The sequence below is a fragment of the Salvia miltiorrhiza genome, chromosome 3, assembly GCF_028751815.1.
Source record: "Salvia miltiorrhiza cultivar Shanhuang (shh) chromosome 3, IMPLAD_Smil_shh, whole genome shotgun sequence".
Taxonomy (NCBI): domain Eukaryota; kingdom Viridiplantae; phylum Streptophyta; class Magnoliopsida; order Lamiales; family Lamiaceae; genus Salvia; species Salvia miltiorrhiza.
Window position 1 is genome coordinate 62,744,848 of NC_080389.1, and position 14,350 is coordinate 62,759,197.

The window sequence follows — 14,350 nt, forward strand, 5'->3', positions numbered from 1 at the left end:
TAATTAGATACTTAACAATTTTTTCTTTCCCATCAACCAAATCTCCATTCATCTAAACCTAACATTTTTTCTTTCCTCTAAAAAAGGATACATATGCATCACAATAATTACCTGCCTACCTAATGTTTAATGTACTTTCCTCCACAAATTAAATTTCCACCACCCGTGACTATACTTTCATACTATATACTCTGCAAAAGAATCTAATTAGTGTATGGAAATGGAAGCGATGGTGACAATTTTTCAAAGTTAGGAGGTGAAATAATTGATGGTGTGAATAATTTTCATATTGAGTTCGGTATATATGATTTGTCACTCCATACATGAACTTATTCCTTCTGTATTATTGCAATGTCCTCTTTCCAATAAAGAATATGTTAGGAGAAAAAAATTTCCACAAAAAAATTGAAGGAAAAAATTCCTAATAAAATGTAGGCAAAAAATTCTCCAGAATTATATCATCTCTAACTTCGTCTTTATTTTTCTACTAAAAAATAATTGTTGGAATTACAATAACTTGCGGGCGTTTACAATGAAATAGAAATGAAGGAGATGAGATTACAATGAACAAACTATATTGAAATTACAAATAAAATGAAACCAGGAACTATAGCCGAGTCGAGGAGGATCCTCTATCCGCAAGACGAGATACGCCCCGGTAGTGCTCTCAGTTTGGCGTGTCGTCTCCAAAGATAAAACGACTTCGTCTCGTGGGTAGCATCACCGCAAACCAACGAGCTCTGGCGAACTGAAATGAGGCGAGAGTAGACTATATGAGTGTAGATAGAATGCTTGTATTCTAGTATGCTGAAAATCTATGCAATATTATCTTGTTGGGCTTGGACTCTTAATCCGTATTTCTATTAATGAGGTTATCATTGTACGATCAGAATCACGAAACTAAACCTATTCGAATCCTTGAGGATTTTCCGTATTGCAAACTCGTTTTATATCATCAACCTCCTTCATTCTAAATACTAGCTCTTTTAATTATTATATTTTTATTTTTTCCAAGAACGTGCTATTACAATTTTAGCTGCAATTAGTTATTAGATATTAATTAATGTCAAATTAGAAAACAATTTTAATTTAATTTGAATTTACTAATCACAATTCGTATTTAATACTGATTAAATTAATTATATTATCACACAAAGATATAATTAAATCAAGCTCGTTCAATTAATAATGATAGAGTTGTCTACTTCAGTATATATTATGTAATGTAATTAACGAGCCAGTTAATTATGGTACTAGGTCACATGATATTAATTAAGACTGACAATTAATTGATTTGTGGGTTTCAGTTGACATAATTAAATTGAATTGAAACACATCTAGCTTCGCCAAATTAGTATAAATACTGAAAGCATTCGTCACTTCAAAAACATCTTAAAAAGAGAATATTTCAAATACTTCGATTCGAATTATAATTGAATATCATGATTCAAATCTTGATTCTCCTCGTTATTAGTGGTGTGATAGTAAATGGACAAGCTGATTTATATGGCAAACAGGTTTTTTGTGATTATAAACAAAAGCTAATCCCTGATCTACTTTGTTGTTATTCGTTTGTTGATAGCATTTGCGATACTGATTTCCCTCTAACTAGTGATCCTGATTGTTGTAAATCCTACGCAAGTCTTAGTAAAGAGAATCAACGTACATTTTTTAATGAAGCTAGGAAAATACCTTATTGTCAAGGGGCTTATTATTTAAACCTTACTTGCTAGAATTACTACTATACATGTAACGTCACAATAATCGTGAATAAATAATAAATATATTTTTTTTTCTCTATTTTAAATATATTCAAGCATTATCTTGTGTTGTCTTCTTTTTATTTTGAGTGAGATGTTTAATTAACTTGGATTTTAAAGGTTATGCAGCAATGTATATATTCTAAAGAAATGGACCATTATTTTAACATCCAAAACACTCTTACAAGTTGCAATTAACTTCAAATTAAAATTCTTAAAATATCATTAACAAAACTCTCGAGAAGCATATGTGCTGATCAAGGTAATAACCGAATTTCTATCGAAATACCAATCTGCAAAGGCCTCCAACATGGTCTGCAAAAATTTTACCAAGAAAAATTAGTATGTAAATATTAATTAGCAATATCTATTTTCAGTAGTATTTTGTATGAAAGAAAAAAATTATAGATAGAATGACATAAAAAGTAATTAAACTCACCAAATTTCCCAATTTGGCAACAATAGGATTGCTAGCAAATTTCATGGTGTTTCTGCTAACGCAGTTTCACATGGACCAAGTCTTAGCTTCCAATGTTATGAACATATGGATGGGTGTCACAAACTTCGCTCCCTTGATCGGTGCATACATTTCAGATGCCCATTTAGGCAGATTCAGAACTATTGCTTATGCTACCTTTTCTGCTATCATGGTACGTACACGTAAACCTATTTTCTACATTTAATTCTAATTAATTGATCAACTCTTCTCAATTAATGATATGGTGCTCAAATTTAAAATCTGAAAAGGTTAAACCGAACTATTTAGACCACTCTACTTAAAAAGGCACCCCTGCTATTATGAGCTACCTTTTTAAGTAGAGTGGTCTAAATAGTTCGGTTTAACCTTTTCAGATTTTAAATTTGAGCACCATATCATTAATTGAGAAGAGTTGATCAATTAATTAGAATTAAATGTAGAAAATAGGTTTACGTGTACGTACCATGATAGCAGAAAAGGTAGCATAAGCAATAGTTCTGAATCTGCCTAAATGGGCATGTGAAATGTATGCACCGATCAAGGGAGCGAAGTTTGTGACACCCATCCATATGTTCATAACATTGGAAGCTAAGACTTGGTCCATGTGAAACTGCGTTAGCAGAAACACCATGAAATTTGCTAGCAATCCTATTGTTGCTATTGTAGATAGTAAGGTTAAATAAAGTTATCGATCGATTTACTTTTTGTACTATATATATAGAGATAGATAAACTATAATTAGGGATAATAATGATTTAACTACTTTGATATTATCAACAGAATAAAAATATAATTATCTTAGGTTTGAAGTTTGAACAATATAGATTATCTTAGGTTTCAGTGATCACATGCCATATGTAGAAGCAAAATGATGTAGTTTAACTATTTGAGTAATTAATAAAGTTTCTCAATACTAATAAGTATGTAGTTTAACTATTTGAGTAATTAATAAAAGTTCCATCGAACTCTTCCAACAAAACTTTTTCCTTTTTAAAAAAAACATAGTACTGTATTAAATATTCACAAATTCTACTGTGCACCCAGGTACACAGTGCACTCGGGTGTATAGTGTCATTTCGATAACATGAAGTTGGGCTGCATGCATGAATTGCATACTCCTCTTGAGCTTCGCATTAACTCAAATTCATCAAATGAATTCTCTTGTGCACTTGAGCTTCTTCCTTCAGGAATATATGATATGATTTTAATCTTGAGACCTAACGGAGATATATAGGTGGATCATAGGGAGCTATTCTTATTTGCTTTTGGGAGTTAATAGATTTTCTTGAAACCTAACGGAGACAGAGAATTTACTAATGTAATGTCATATGCTGCTCTACCGAGAGCGTTTGATTTTATCTATGCGATCGCTCATCAAGACTGGATTAAACTGGTACTTAGGATTAATATATAGGTTTATTATGTGAATTTGATTAATAAATCTACATCCCTAGGATCAGTTGTTTTATTATCTGATTTTTTACTTGATTTTTATTTGCTTTGTTTTAGTATTAGTTTTAATTAATTCATTCATTTTGGTGTTTTGCGTGAATATTGTTAGTCCTTATTAGAATTACTTACAGTGATTTTATTTATCAGTCCTCGTGGATACGATACTCTACTTGCTGTTTGGTGTTACAATTACACTGTTATAGTTGCAGTTTTTATTGCTATATTAAAATAGCGATCAAGTTCCCATCAAAAACTCAAAAAAAAAAAAGAGAGAAAAAAAAAATCTGAATTTTGGATCAACTTTAAATATAGAATTTAAAAGGGAGAGTTTAATTGGGTGGTAATTAATCTTGTTGTGGGGACTTGATGATCGAAAAGTGTACATGATCTATTATTGGCTGCCAGTTATAGTAATTGTACTGCCACTGATCCGCCTCTCTTGTCTTCCTCCAAATGTGAAAAACCTCAGCTCCTTCACATGATCAAATTAAAGAAGCTGCCTAACCAATTTCCCTTTGGAGAAAAAGGTTAGTATATATATAAAGAAGTTTGCATGGACGGCTCACCAGACGGCTACTATTCAATTTCAAGTGAGTCACCCTATTGTAACTATGAAGGAAGTAGCCATAGAATTGGTAAGTTTGAAGATATCTTTCACGAATGCATGGCGTGGTTTGTTCCAATGGCGAAGATGAGAGAGTTAACGTTCATGGGATTGAGGGGATTTCTTTGACTGAAGATTTCCTTGAAGATGGATTAAGTTGTTCCGATGGTGAAGATGAGATAGTCAGGGTTCATGTTTAGGGGTGAGCAAAATAATCGAAACCGAATAACCAAACTGATCTAAACCGAAATTTTGAAATATGATATGGTTTTTTCTGTTTTCGGTTTCAGTTATTTTGCTCACCCCTACCATGAACCCTAACTATCTCATCTTCACCATCGGAACAACTCAATTCATCTTCAAGGAAATCTTCAGTCAAAGAATTCCCCTCAATCCCATGAACCCTAACTCTCTCATTATTGTTATTGTCATATTTTGAGTGTTGTATACCATTTGGGCCAAGTTGTGGATCCAAATTGGAGTATTAATTTATAGTTATTTGGACTGCTTGGGAGCTTATGAAAAGAGTATCTACATTCTCTCTCTATCTTTTTCTTTTCTTCCCTCTATCTTATTCTCCAAGAAATATAATATATTGATTGTGAAAAATATTGATTTCTAGTAGTGGCTGGCTACACATGATGCTAGAAAAAGGTTAAGACTAAAATATAGACTACAATAATTATTAACATCTGGTCCATTACTTAATTAACCATATTAAATAGCTATTAACTGCATGATACTATATCTAGTACTATACCTTTATTTATGTAACTATACTTTATTATGCACTTTTGCTATCATATTGACTAGAAATATGCACGTATTTTGCACGTGCATATTGCTAGTTCCGAAAAAAAAAATCAAATATTGCTATTGTGATAGTAATATTTTAAAAGTAATTGACGCAAAGAAAATTGTTCAAATCATAGTAACTTTTGATCAAATGTTAATTTTTTCTTTTTCAATATATGAGAAAACTTGTCTTTTTCTAATTAAATGAATTTAGTTTATAATTAAAATATTGTCTTTTTGTTGTCACCATATGATTGCACGTTTGTTATTTGAATAGAAAATGAATTAAAAATTTATTTGTAACATATCTCATATATATTTATCAAATTTAACCCAAAACATAGAAATATGCACGTATTTTGCACGTGCATATTTCTAGTTCTGACAAAATCAAACAATGCTATTGTGATCTCAAGTTGAATTGGACTACCTACAATGGTGGGGCTGGAGACCTCTAGCGCGACATGAAAGCCTACAATTGCCTACATTTTTATAGGAAATTTCTTCTTAAGGAGACTGACTTGTTTTCAATTCATGGACATTTTTAAGTATCTAAAGTGAATAGCTGAATTTTTATTACTAAATCAAGATAGGTTGAATTTAAGTCTCAATAAATAGTCATATACCATTTCAGAGTTTTGAATATTTATGATGATTTGGTACCAGTCAAATTATTTACTTTATTTATGTTGTTGGCATACATATTATTTAATAATTAATAGTAGTAATTATTTATGATCATTTGGTACCACTCAAATTTAAGACACATGTAGTGTGTGAATTCTTATAATTCATGTTTTACCAAACCAACACACTGACGTGGTAAAAGTGAACACAAACCAACAACACTAGTGAAAAGATTTTGCATCGAGGGAATCATTTGTTTAATTTGTTTAGATGAAATCCTGTTAAATACTATTCCCGTCGTCCCACTAAAAATGACATGTATTCTATTTTGGGCCGTCCCACTATACGTGACCTATTTTCACAAATGACAAAGTTTAACTCTTAAAAAAATGTGGACCCTACTACTTTTAACACATTTACACCTTCTATTTAATTCTCGTGCTGAAAAGTTTTGAGCCACTTATAGTGGGACAGGGGGAGTATCTTATAAGTGGAAAAAAAAAATTACATCTTGGGAAAATTTTTATTTTGTTTTGATAGATTTGAAAAATCCTAATCAATTATAATCAATCACGAGTGGAGCCATACTTGCAAAAGAAGTGATTGTTGAATTTACTAAACGAGTTCAGCTCAGCACGAGGAAGGAAGCAAAATGTGACGAAACCAAATAACCAAAATTAAGGTGACGCCCATCAAATGTTTGTTGAGATACCGAAGAGGACATTTTAATATTAATTAGATACTTAACAATTTTTTCTTTCCCATCAACCAAATCTCCATTCATCTAAACCTAACATTTTTTCTTTCCTCTAAAAAAGGATACATATGCATCACAATAATTACCTACCTACCTAATGTTTAAGGTGTGTTTGATATAAAAATGAGATAAAGGGTGATAAATAAAACTTAGATAAATAATACCTAGATAAATAATACCAGGGGAGGAGATATTAAATTTCTTAGTGAAACAGTGATATAAGAGCGGGCCTCTCCCTTAATGCGGGCTTTCTTGTTAATCAATATTGCTATCAAACGCTTAGATAAAACATAATTATTTATCTATTTTGCTTTATCTAGGGCTATCAAACATTAATGTACTTTCCTCCACAAATTAAATTTCCACCACCCGTGACTATACTTTCATACTATACTCTGCAAAAGAATCTAATTAGTGTATGGATATGGAAGCGATGGTGACAATTTTTCAAAGTTAGGAGGTGAAATAATTGATGGTGTGAATAATTTTCATATGGAGTTCGGTATATATGATTTGTCACTCCATACATGAACTTATTGCTTCTGTATTATTGCAATGTCCTCTTTCCAAAAAAGAATATGTTAGGAGAAAAAAATTTCCACAAAAATTAATGAACAAACTGCATTGAAATTACAAATAAAATGAAACCAGGCCACTATAGCCGAGTCGAGGAGGATCCTCTATCCGCAAGACGAGATACACCCCGGTAGTGCTCTCGATTTGACGTGTCGTCTCCGAAGATAAAACGGCTTCGTCTCGTGGGTAGCAGCACCGCAAACCAGCGAGCTCCGGCGAACTGAAATGAGGCGAGAGTAGACTATATGAGTGTAGATAGAATGCTTTTATTCTAGTATACAGAAAATCTATGCAATATTATCTTGTTGGGCTTGGACTCTTAATCCGTATTTCTATTAATGAGGTTATCATTGTACGATCAGAATCACGAAACTAAACATGTTCGAATCCTTGAGGATTTTCTGTATTGCAAACTCGTTTCATATCATCAACCTCCTTCATTCTAAATAGCTCTTTTAATTATTATATTTTTATTTTTCCCAAGAACAGGCTATTACAATTTTAGCTGCAATTAGTTATTAGATATTAATTAATGTCAAATTAGAAAACAATTTTAATTTAATTTGAATTTACTAATCACAATTCGCATTTAATACTGATTAAATTAATTATATTATCACACAAAGATATAATTAAATCAAGCTCGTTCAATTAATAATGATAGAGTTGTCTACTTCAGTATATATTATGTAATGTAATTAACGAGCCAGTTAATTATGGTACTAGGTCACATGATATTAATTAAGACTGACAATTAATTGATTTGTGGGTTTCAGTTGACATAATTAAATTGAATTCAAACACATCTAGCTTCGCCAAATTAGTATAAATACTGAAAGCATTCGTCACTTCAAAAACATCTTAAAAAGAGAATATTTCAAATACTTTGATTCGAATTATAATTGAATATCATGATTCAAATCTTGATTCTCCTCGTTATTAGTGGTGTGATAGTAAATGGACAAGCTGATTTAAATGGCAAACAGGTTTTTTGTGATTATAAACAAAAACTAATCCCTGATCTACTTTGTTGTTATTCGTTTGTTGATAGCATTTGCGATACTGATTTCCCTCTAACTAGTGATCCTGATTGTTGTAAATCCTACGCAAGTCTTAGTAAAGAGAATCAACGTACATTTTTTAATGAAGCTAGGAAAATACCTTATTGTCAAGGGGCTTATTATTTAAACCTTACTTGCTAGAATTACTACTATACATGTAACGTCACAATAATTAGAAACATTACATTTCTTTGTAACAATAATAACTTTTTATTACGATAATAATTACTTGACCAAATAGTTAAAAATAAAATTACAAGTGAGTGAAAATAACATTACTTTTCTTCACATCAATAATTACTTTACTTACAACAATTATTACTTTAGCAAATAACTAAAAGTAAAAATTGGTATGAATTAAAATAAACATTGTTGTGGAGAAATGTATTGTTTCAAAAATATTATATTTCTTTATAATAGTAATTACTTTTTGTTATGATAATAATTACTTTTTATTAAAACAATAATTATTTGACCAAGTAATTAAAAGTATAAGTTCTCATAAATATAAATAACAATTATCATAAATAAATGTAAAAGGACAAAAACTTCAACAGTTTGATTTCCCACGAGCAAATTAAATCCCCAAATCTCATAGAACAATCGATCACATCATCCATAAAAAATCAACTTAATTTCTTCTTCCACAAATTTTACATGTTCCCTCTCATTTAAAAATATTACATTTGTGCGTATCAATAATTATTTTTTACAATGATGATATTTACTTCATCAAATAAATAAAAATACAAATTCTCATTCATAAAAGTAATAATTATTGTGAACAAATGTAATAATTTTAAAATATTACATTTATGTATGTCAATAATTACTTTTTTAATGATGATATTTACTTCGTTAAATAAATAGAAGTTCTCATTCATAAAAGTAATAATTATTTTGCACAAATGTAATAATTTTAAAATATTACTTTTTTTCATATTGATGATTTTTCAACAAAGACAAATCTGACAGATAATTTACTAGAAAATACAATTATGAGGAATCAAGAACTCAAACGAAATAGACAGAGATTTCAATCATCACAAAGTCTCAAAATTTTCAGAAATTCCGACAATTAAACAACATCAACCAAGAAATAAAATGAATAGTTGAATCACAATCTGCACCAGTAAATCATACTCGAGAAAGCCTCAACAATCAAGATTTACTCAATAAAAGAAAACCAACATTACTCCAAAATCCCCAAAACTGGTGCTTAATGAGATAATCATCATACATATTGAATAAGTCAAACTCCCCAAATAAGACATGTGCGAATAAAATCTAGCTTATGCAAAGCACCTTCCACAGCACGGATCCACTCAATCATGATTGTACTGTGGAATTTGGTGACCAATACTTTCTCAGCCTAACCCAAAATTGAAAAAGAAGGCACTGAAATTTCCATCTGTCAACTAGACTAGTTGTAAATAGACTAATGCTCGACATGCATGCATTACTCGAGCATGTCGAGCATTAGTGTGTTTGTGATAAATATATTAATGCTCGATATGCTCGACTTCTGCAAGTCTAGCAAGTAGTGGTAAATACTCCAATGCTGGACATGCTCAAACATTGCGAGTCGAGCATTCTTAGAAAATACACTAATGCTCGACATATATAAGGATAAAAATATCTTAAATTGATATATTTATATGTTTTATAAAAGGTAAAATTTTTTTAGATTTTATCTTTCAAAATGGGTATATATCATTTTGCCCCTAATTATATTGTGTGGACTCATATTATTTTGAGTCCACACAAAATCCAAAACCAAACTAAGAGGAAGCTCTTACACATTATAAATTAGCGTTAAATCCAAACACATCAAATGAGGGGAAAGACTCCCAAAAAGGAAATTATATTATCGAATTTTTATTACCATTATGGTAAAAGCTATCACTAATTTCGCAATGGCGAATTTAATTCAAAGTTAGGTGCTGAAATTGTATTCAATTTGCACATGGATTTTAAGTAATAAATGGTGATAATTTTCAAATTAAGTTGGGTATATATCAATCACTTTATACATCTTTACGAGAATAAAAATATAATATATACTTTTATTCTAATGGAATTGCAATAGGCTGATTTTGCATTTTATGTATAGTTGGACATTTTATGAAAAATATGTTGATTTAATATTTAGTAGTTTCTACCGAAGTGTTAGATATTAATAGTAAAGTAACCTTTATCATACCAAAGTAATAACAACTTTAGTTCACAAATTAAATTATACTTAGCTACTTAATATTTAGTATACTTTCTCCTATAAAATTTCCACCACACCCATGACTAGATACCTTACAGTTTTAATTATTCATGGATAATATTAATACACAAAATCATTTTATGACAAAAATTACAACATAAAATACTGCTATACTATACTATACAAAAAAAAAAAAAAAAAAAAAAAACTGAACTGCGGCGGAATTAACAACGAAATCAGATTCCGTCATAAAATTACCACGGATTAACGACACACCAACGGCGACTTACATATTTTCACTAATTAATTAACGACGGAATTTGCGTCAGATTTGCTAAGAAAATATTTTAATGATGGAACAAATGAAAAAGAAATTAAAGATTTGCACCTTGGGAATATTCATTTGTTTTGTTTAGATACATTTGAAAGATTAATTCCTAATAGTTTTGGTCACTTTTAATTTAAGTACTACTCTTATAAGACCCACTATCGTTTTGTGGGTTTCAATTGAGAGAATTAAATTGAATTGAAACGCATCTAACCCTTTAGTTTCGTCATCTTAATTATTATAAGTACTCAAAGCATTCCAACATTTCACAAACACTATCTTGAGAAAAGAGAGCATACATTAATTTAAAATACTTTGATTCGATTTATTAGTTGAATACCATGATTCAAATCCTAATTTTCCTCGTTATTAGTGGAGTAATGGTGAATGAATCAGAAGCACATAGTGAGATCTCAACACCAAACAATTATACCGTCGGTACCGATATTAATCCATCACCAAATAATTGTACCGGCGGTTCCGATGTTTGCATATGTAATAAATATATAACTGCAGGATGTTGTTATGGAATTCTTTCTACGTGGTGCGAGCCAGATCTTCCTCCATATGAATCTATTTGTTGTGATCAATATGGAAAACTCAGTTCAAAAGATCAACATGCATTTGTTGAAGAAGCCAGGGCAATACTTACTTGCCCTACAAACATAGATCGATCCATTCAATATTTTAACCAAATTTGTGCTTGATAATACATATAACATCATTATAATCCTTAATAAATATGTTTTTTTTTAATGTTTGGGCATTATTATTTTGAACTTTTATATTTATGTAATTACAAGAATCATTAATTAGGCAAATATGGTAGCCTTGGATTTATACACTCTGTATTAAGAGGTGTAATATATTTATGAGTTGAGCAATTAATATCTTCCGAAATAATTATCTCATCAAACTATTTGAGTAGACAAAATATTGGTAGATTCGTTGTAACAAGAAATGGAACCAACACATTAACTTAAATGATATGTAAGAACTAAAATTTGGCCTAAATATTTGATGCCCAAAACACTATTAAAAGTTGCAATTAAACTCTTAATATCTATATCAAGTAGTACAAAACTCTCGAGTAGTAGAGGAGGTGATCAAGATAACCGAATTCCTATCGAAATACCAATCTCCAAAGGCCTCCAACATGGTCTGCAAAAAAATTTTAAAAGAAAAAATATTGTGTAAATTAATATTTTGTATGAGAGAGAGAGAGAGTAACATAAAAAGTAATTAATTAAACTCACCAAATTTCCCAATTTGACTGTGGAATTTGGTGACCAATACTCCTCACGATATGCCACTGAGTGTGCGTAGCATGCGTATATAAACATGCCTCTTGAAGGATTATAGGGGAGATTATTAATAGTTTGGAAAAATGCACCCCCAAAATCTGTGTTCAAAATTAAATAAATTAATTAACTTTATGTAAAAATAATACTAAAAATAAATGTTTATTACCATTCAATAGTTGGGTATCAGCAGCTGTACAGCGGGTATTGTTCAAGCAGAATTTCCATCTATCCAAATCAGGAGAATTTGGAGGTACCACTCTGGCTTGAAGCTAAAACATTAATAAAACTTACTATTATTTGTAAAAAATAAAATAAAAAAATAGTGCATCTTTGAATTTGGATAATTTTAATTATCGTCGGAAACATTAATATATAAGCTTATTTAAGTATATCAACAATTTGTGTATTTTTTTTTCAAGAAAAATTAAAGAAAAGTTAAGAAAGCACATACCTGAAAGAAATCAAATGCACTATTTAATATAAATAGTGGAGTTTGAATGTCCCCAACCAGATATTCGGGGTAGAGACACTACAAAATTTAAAAAAATATACAGTGATTTTATATCAAATATTTATCAAGATACTAAGAGAGAAACTATTTTTAATTTAATAAGTGCATAGTAATCATATGTCACTTACCAAACTCGGATCTCTTATTTGTGTGCATGTCGCCGGCAAGAGGCTAGAAATATTCTGCAACACAAATTATTGCATATCATTAATTATTTATATTATTAGAAATATATTTGTTCAAAACTTTGTAAGTTATCAAATTCAACATACATGGAGCTGGATGACCGAGGCGAAAAATTGGTCCCTGTAGTCGGCATTAGCGACATTTTCTCTGTTTATCCAAAAATAACCACAAAAAAAAAATTATAAGTATACACTGTATTGATATATATGTATAAATTAAATATTTTAACAAAATTAACAAAGAATGATATATATTCTCACGCTCGGATGAAAAATCCGGCATCGGAAAGGCATTTCACCCTGCCGACGTTAGGGAGACGTGCTCGGAAGCCATCGCAATGTAGTATAGTTGCTAGGCCTCCGGCCGATCTACCGGAAAGAATAACCTGCAAATAAATAAATATCTTGTAAGTTAATTAATTAATTTAAATGTGATATTGGAATTAATAAAAAAAAAATCATTAATGTCCATACATTCTCTCCGGCACCAATTCCCTTAGCCAAAAGGTCCTCCACCAGAGCATCGAAATTCCTCGACCCTCTGAATTGAACTATTGGCCCCTGAATTATTTTATTTAATTTAAATTAGTTTAATAAATATATAGAGTTTAATGAATTAATTTCAAATTTTATACTACAACTTACTTGACCATCATCAACTACAGTGTCTCCGAGGAACGATGCCTGGTCGCAGTAGGTCACGTAAATCCGGTTCCAATTGTAGAAATCTACAATAATGCATAAAAAAATTATAATAAAAAATAGTAAACACATTTTTAATTAATTAATTAATTACCCGGATTTATGGCTTGGTTTTGGCTAAGAATGCCAGTGAAATCTTTGGCTACGCTGAGAGTGCCATTTGAATTGGGAATATTACTAAAGCTGATTCTGCTATTCCCATTGTATTCGTTAAATCTATCACGACAGGTAGTAATGTTTTCACACCACCCGCCTCCCTAAACAAAGATTAAATTAATTAATTAGTTTAACATATATATAATCAAGAAGCTATATAATTAAATAAATAAAGTAATTAATATAGAGGAAAAACATTGATATAGATGAGCCAGTTTTTGGCTCCGTCTCCTGATCCCGGCTGCAGATAGTAGCCGTCGGGTGAGCCGTCAACGCAAACTGAAACAAAATTATTATATAGTATATAATTAAATCAGTAGATGTAATTTTAATTAGATGTTGAAATGAATTAATGCATGTAAAAAAAATGTGAATGAATTAACCTGCTCCTTTCTGAGTAGCGTTGAGAAGTGGAGTGAAGGGGACCTTGTCGCATGCCGGCTGCTCGCCGCCGACCATCACCAAAATTATCGCACACACAATCATCCACATCGTCGCCATCACAATAGCTTAGAGAGAGAGAGAGAGTCAAGTGAGAGAGAGATAGAGAGAGTGAGAGAGTGAAGTGAGAGAGATGAGAGAGAGTTGTTTGAGGTGTGAGGAATTGTGAAGGGATGATGCATTATTTATAAGCAGAAATTTAGTGTATCTCTTAATTAAAGATGTATGGAGTGATAGATAGATACCGAACTTCATTTGAAAAATCTTCACACCATCAATTATTTTGCTTCCATTTCCATACTGTGTTACTTTAGCAGAATATATAGCTACTTTTGCAGAGTATAGTATGATAGTATAGTGACGGACCCGTCACTATACTATCATACTATACTCTGCAA

The 14,350-nt window shown here is 30.7% G+C and overlaps 1 protein-coding gene across 1 annotated transcript; it reads right to left on the minus strand.

Moving 5' to 3' along the window:
- Nucleotides 1–11,572: 11,572 nt before the first annotated feature.
- LOC131015317 (pectin acetylesterase 11-like) lies at nucleotides 11,573–14,138 on the minus strand. Its single transcript, XM_057943673.1, has 12 exons — nucleotides 13,895–14,138; nucleotides 13,708–13,790; nucleotides 13,450–13,612; nucleotides 13,299–13,381; nucleotides 13,128–13,214; nucleotides 12,915–13,039; nucleotides 12,741–12,801; nucleotides 12,597–12,650; nucleotides 12,409–12,486; nucleotides 12,124–12,226; nucleotides 11,910–12,055; nucleotides 11,573–11,814 (listed from the first exon to the last, which is right to left on the minus strand). The coding sequence occupies exons 1-12, from the start codon at nucleotides 14,010–14,012 to the stop codon at nucleotides 11,722–11,724; spliced, it is 1,194 nt and encodes a 397-aa protein (XP_057799656.1). The 5' UTR covers nucleotides 14,013–14,138; the 3' UTR covers nucleotides 11,573–11,721.
- Between the last annotated feature and the right edge of the window lie 212 nt (nucleotides 14,139–14,350).

Bases quoted from the DNA above. Each gene is read 5' to 3' on its own strand.
- LOC131015317 (XM_057943673.1), bottom strand. From the start codon at position 14,012: ATGGCGACGATGTGGATGATTGTGTGTGCGATAATTTTGGTGATGGTC. The intron at 13,613-13,707 runs GTTTTTCCTCTA...ATCTTTGTTTAG, and splicing joins ACTGGCTCATCTATATCAAT to GGAGGCGGGTGGTGTGAAAA. The intron at 13,382-13,449 runs GTAATTAATTAA...GCATTATTGTAG, and splicing joins AAACCAAGCCATAAATCCGG to ATTTCTACAATTGGAACCGG.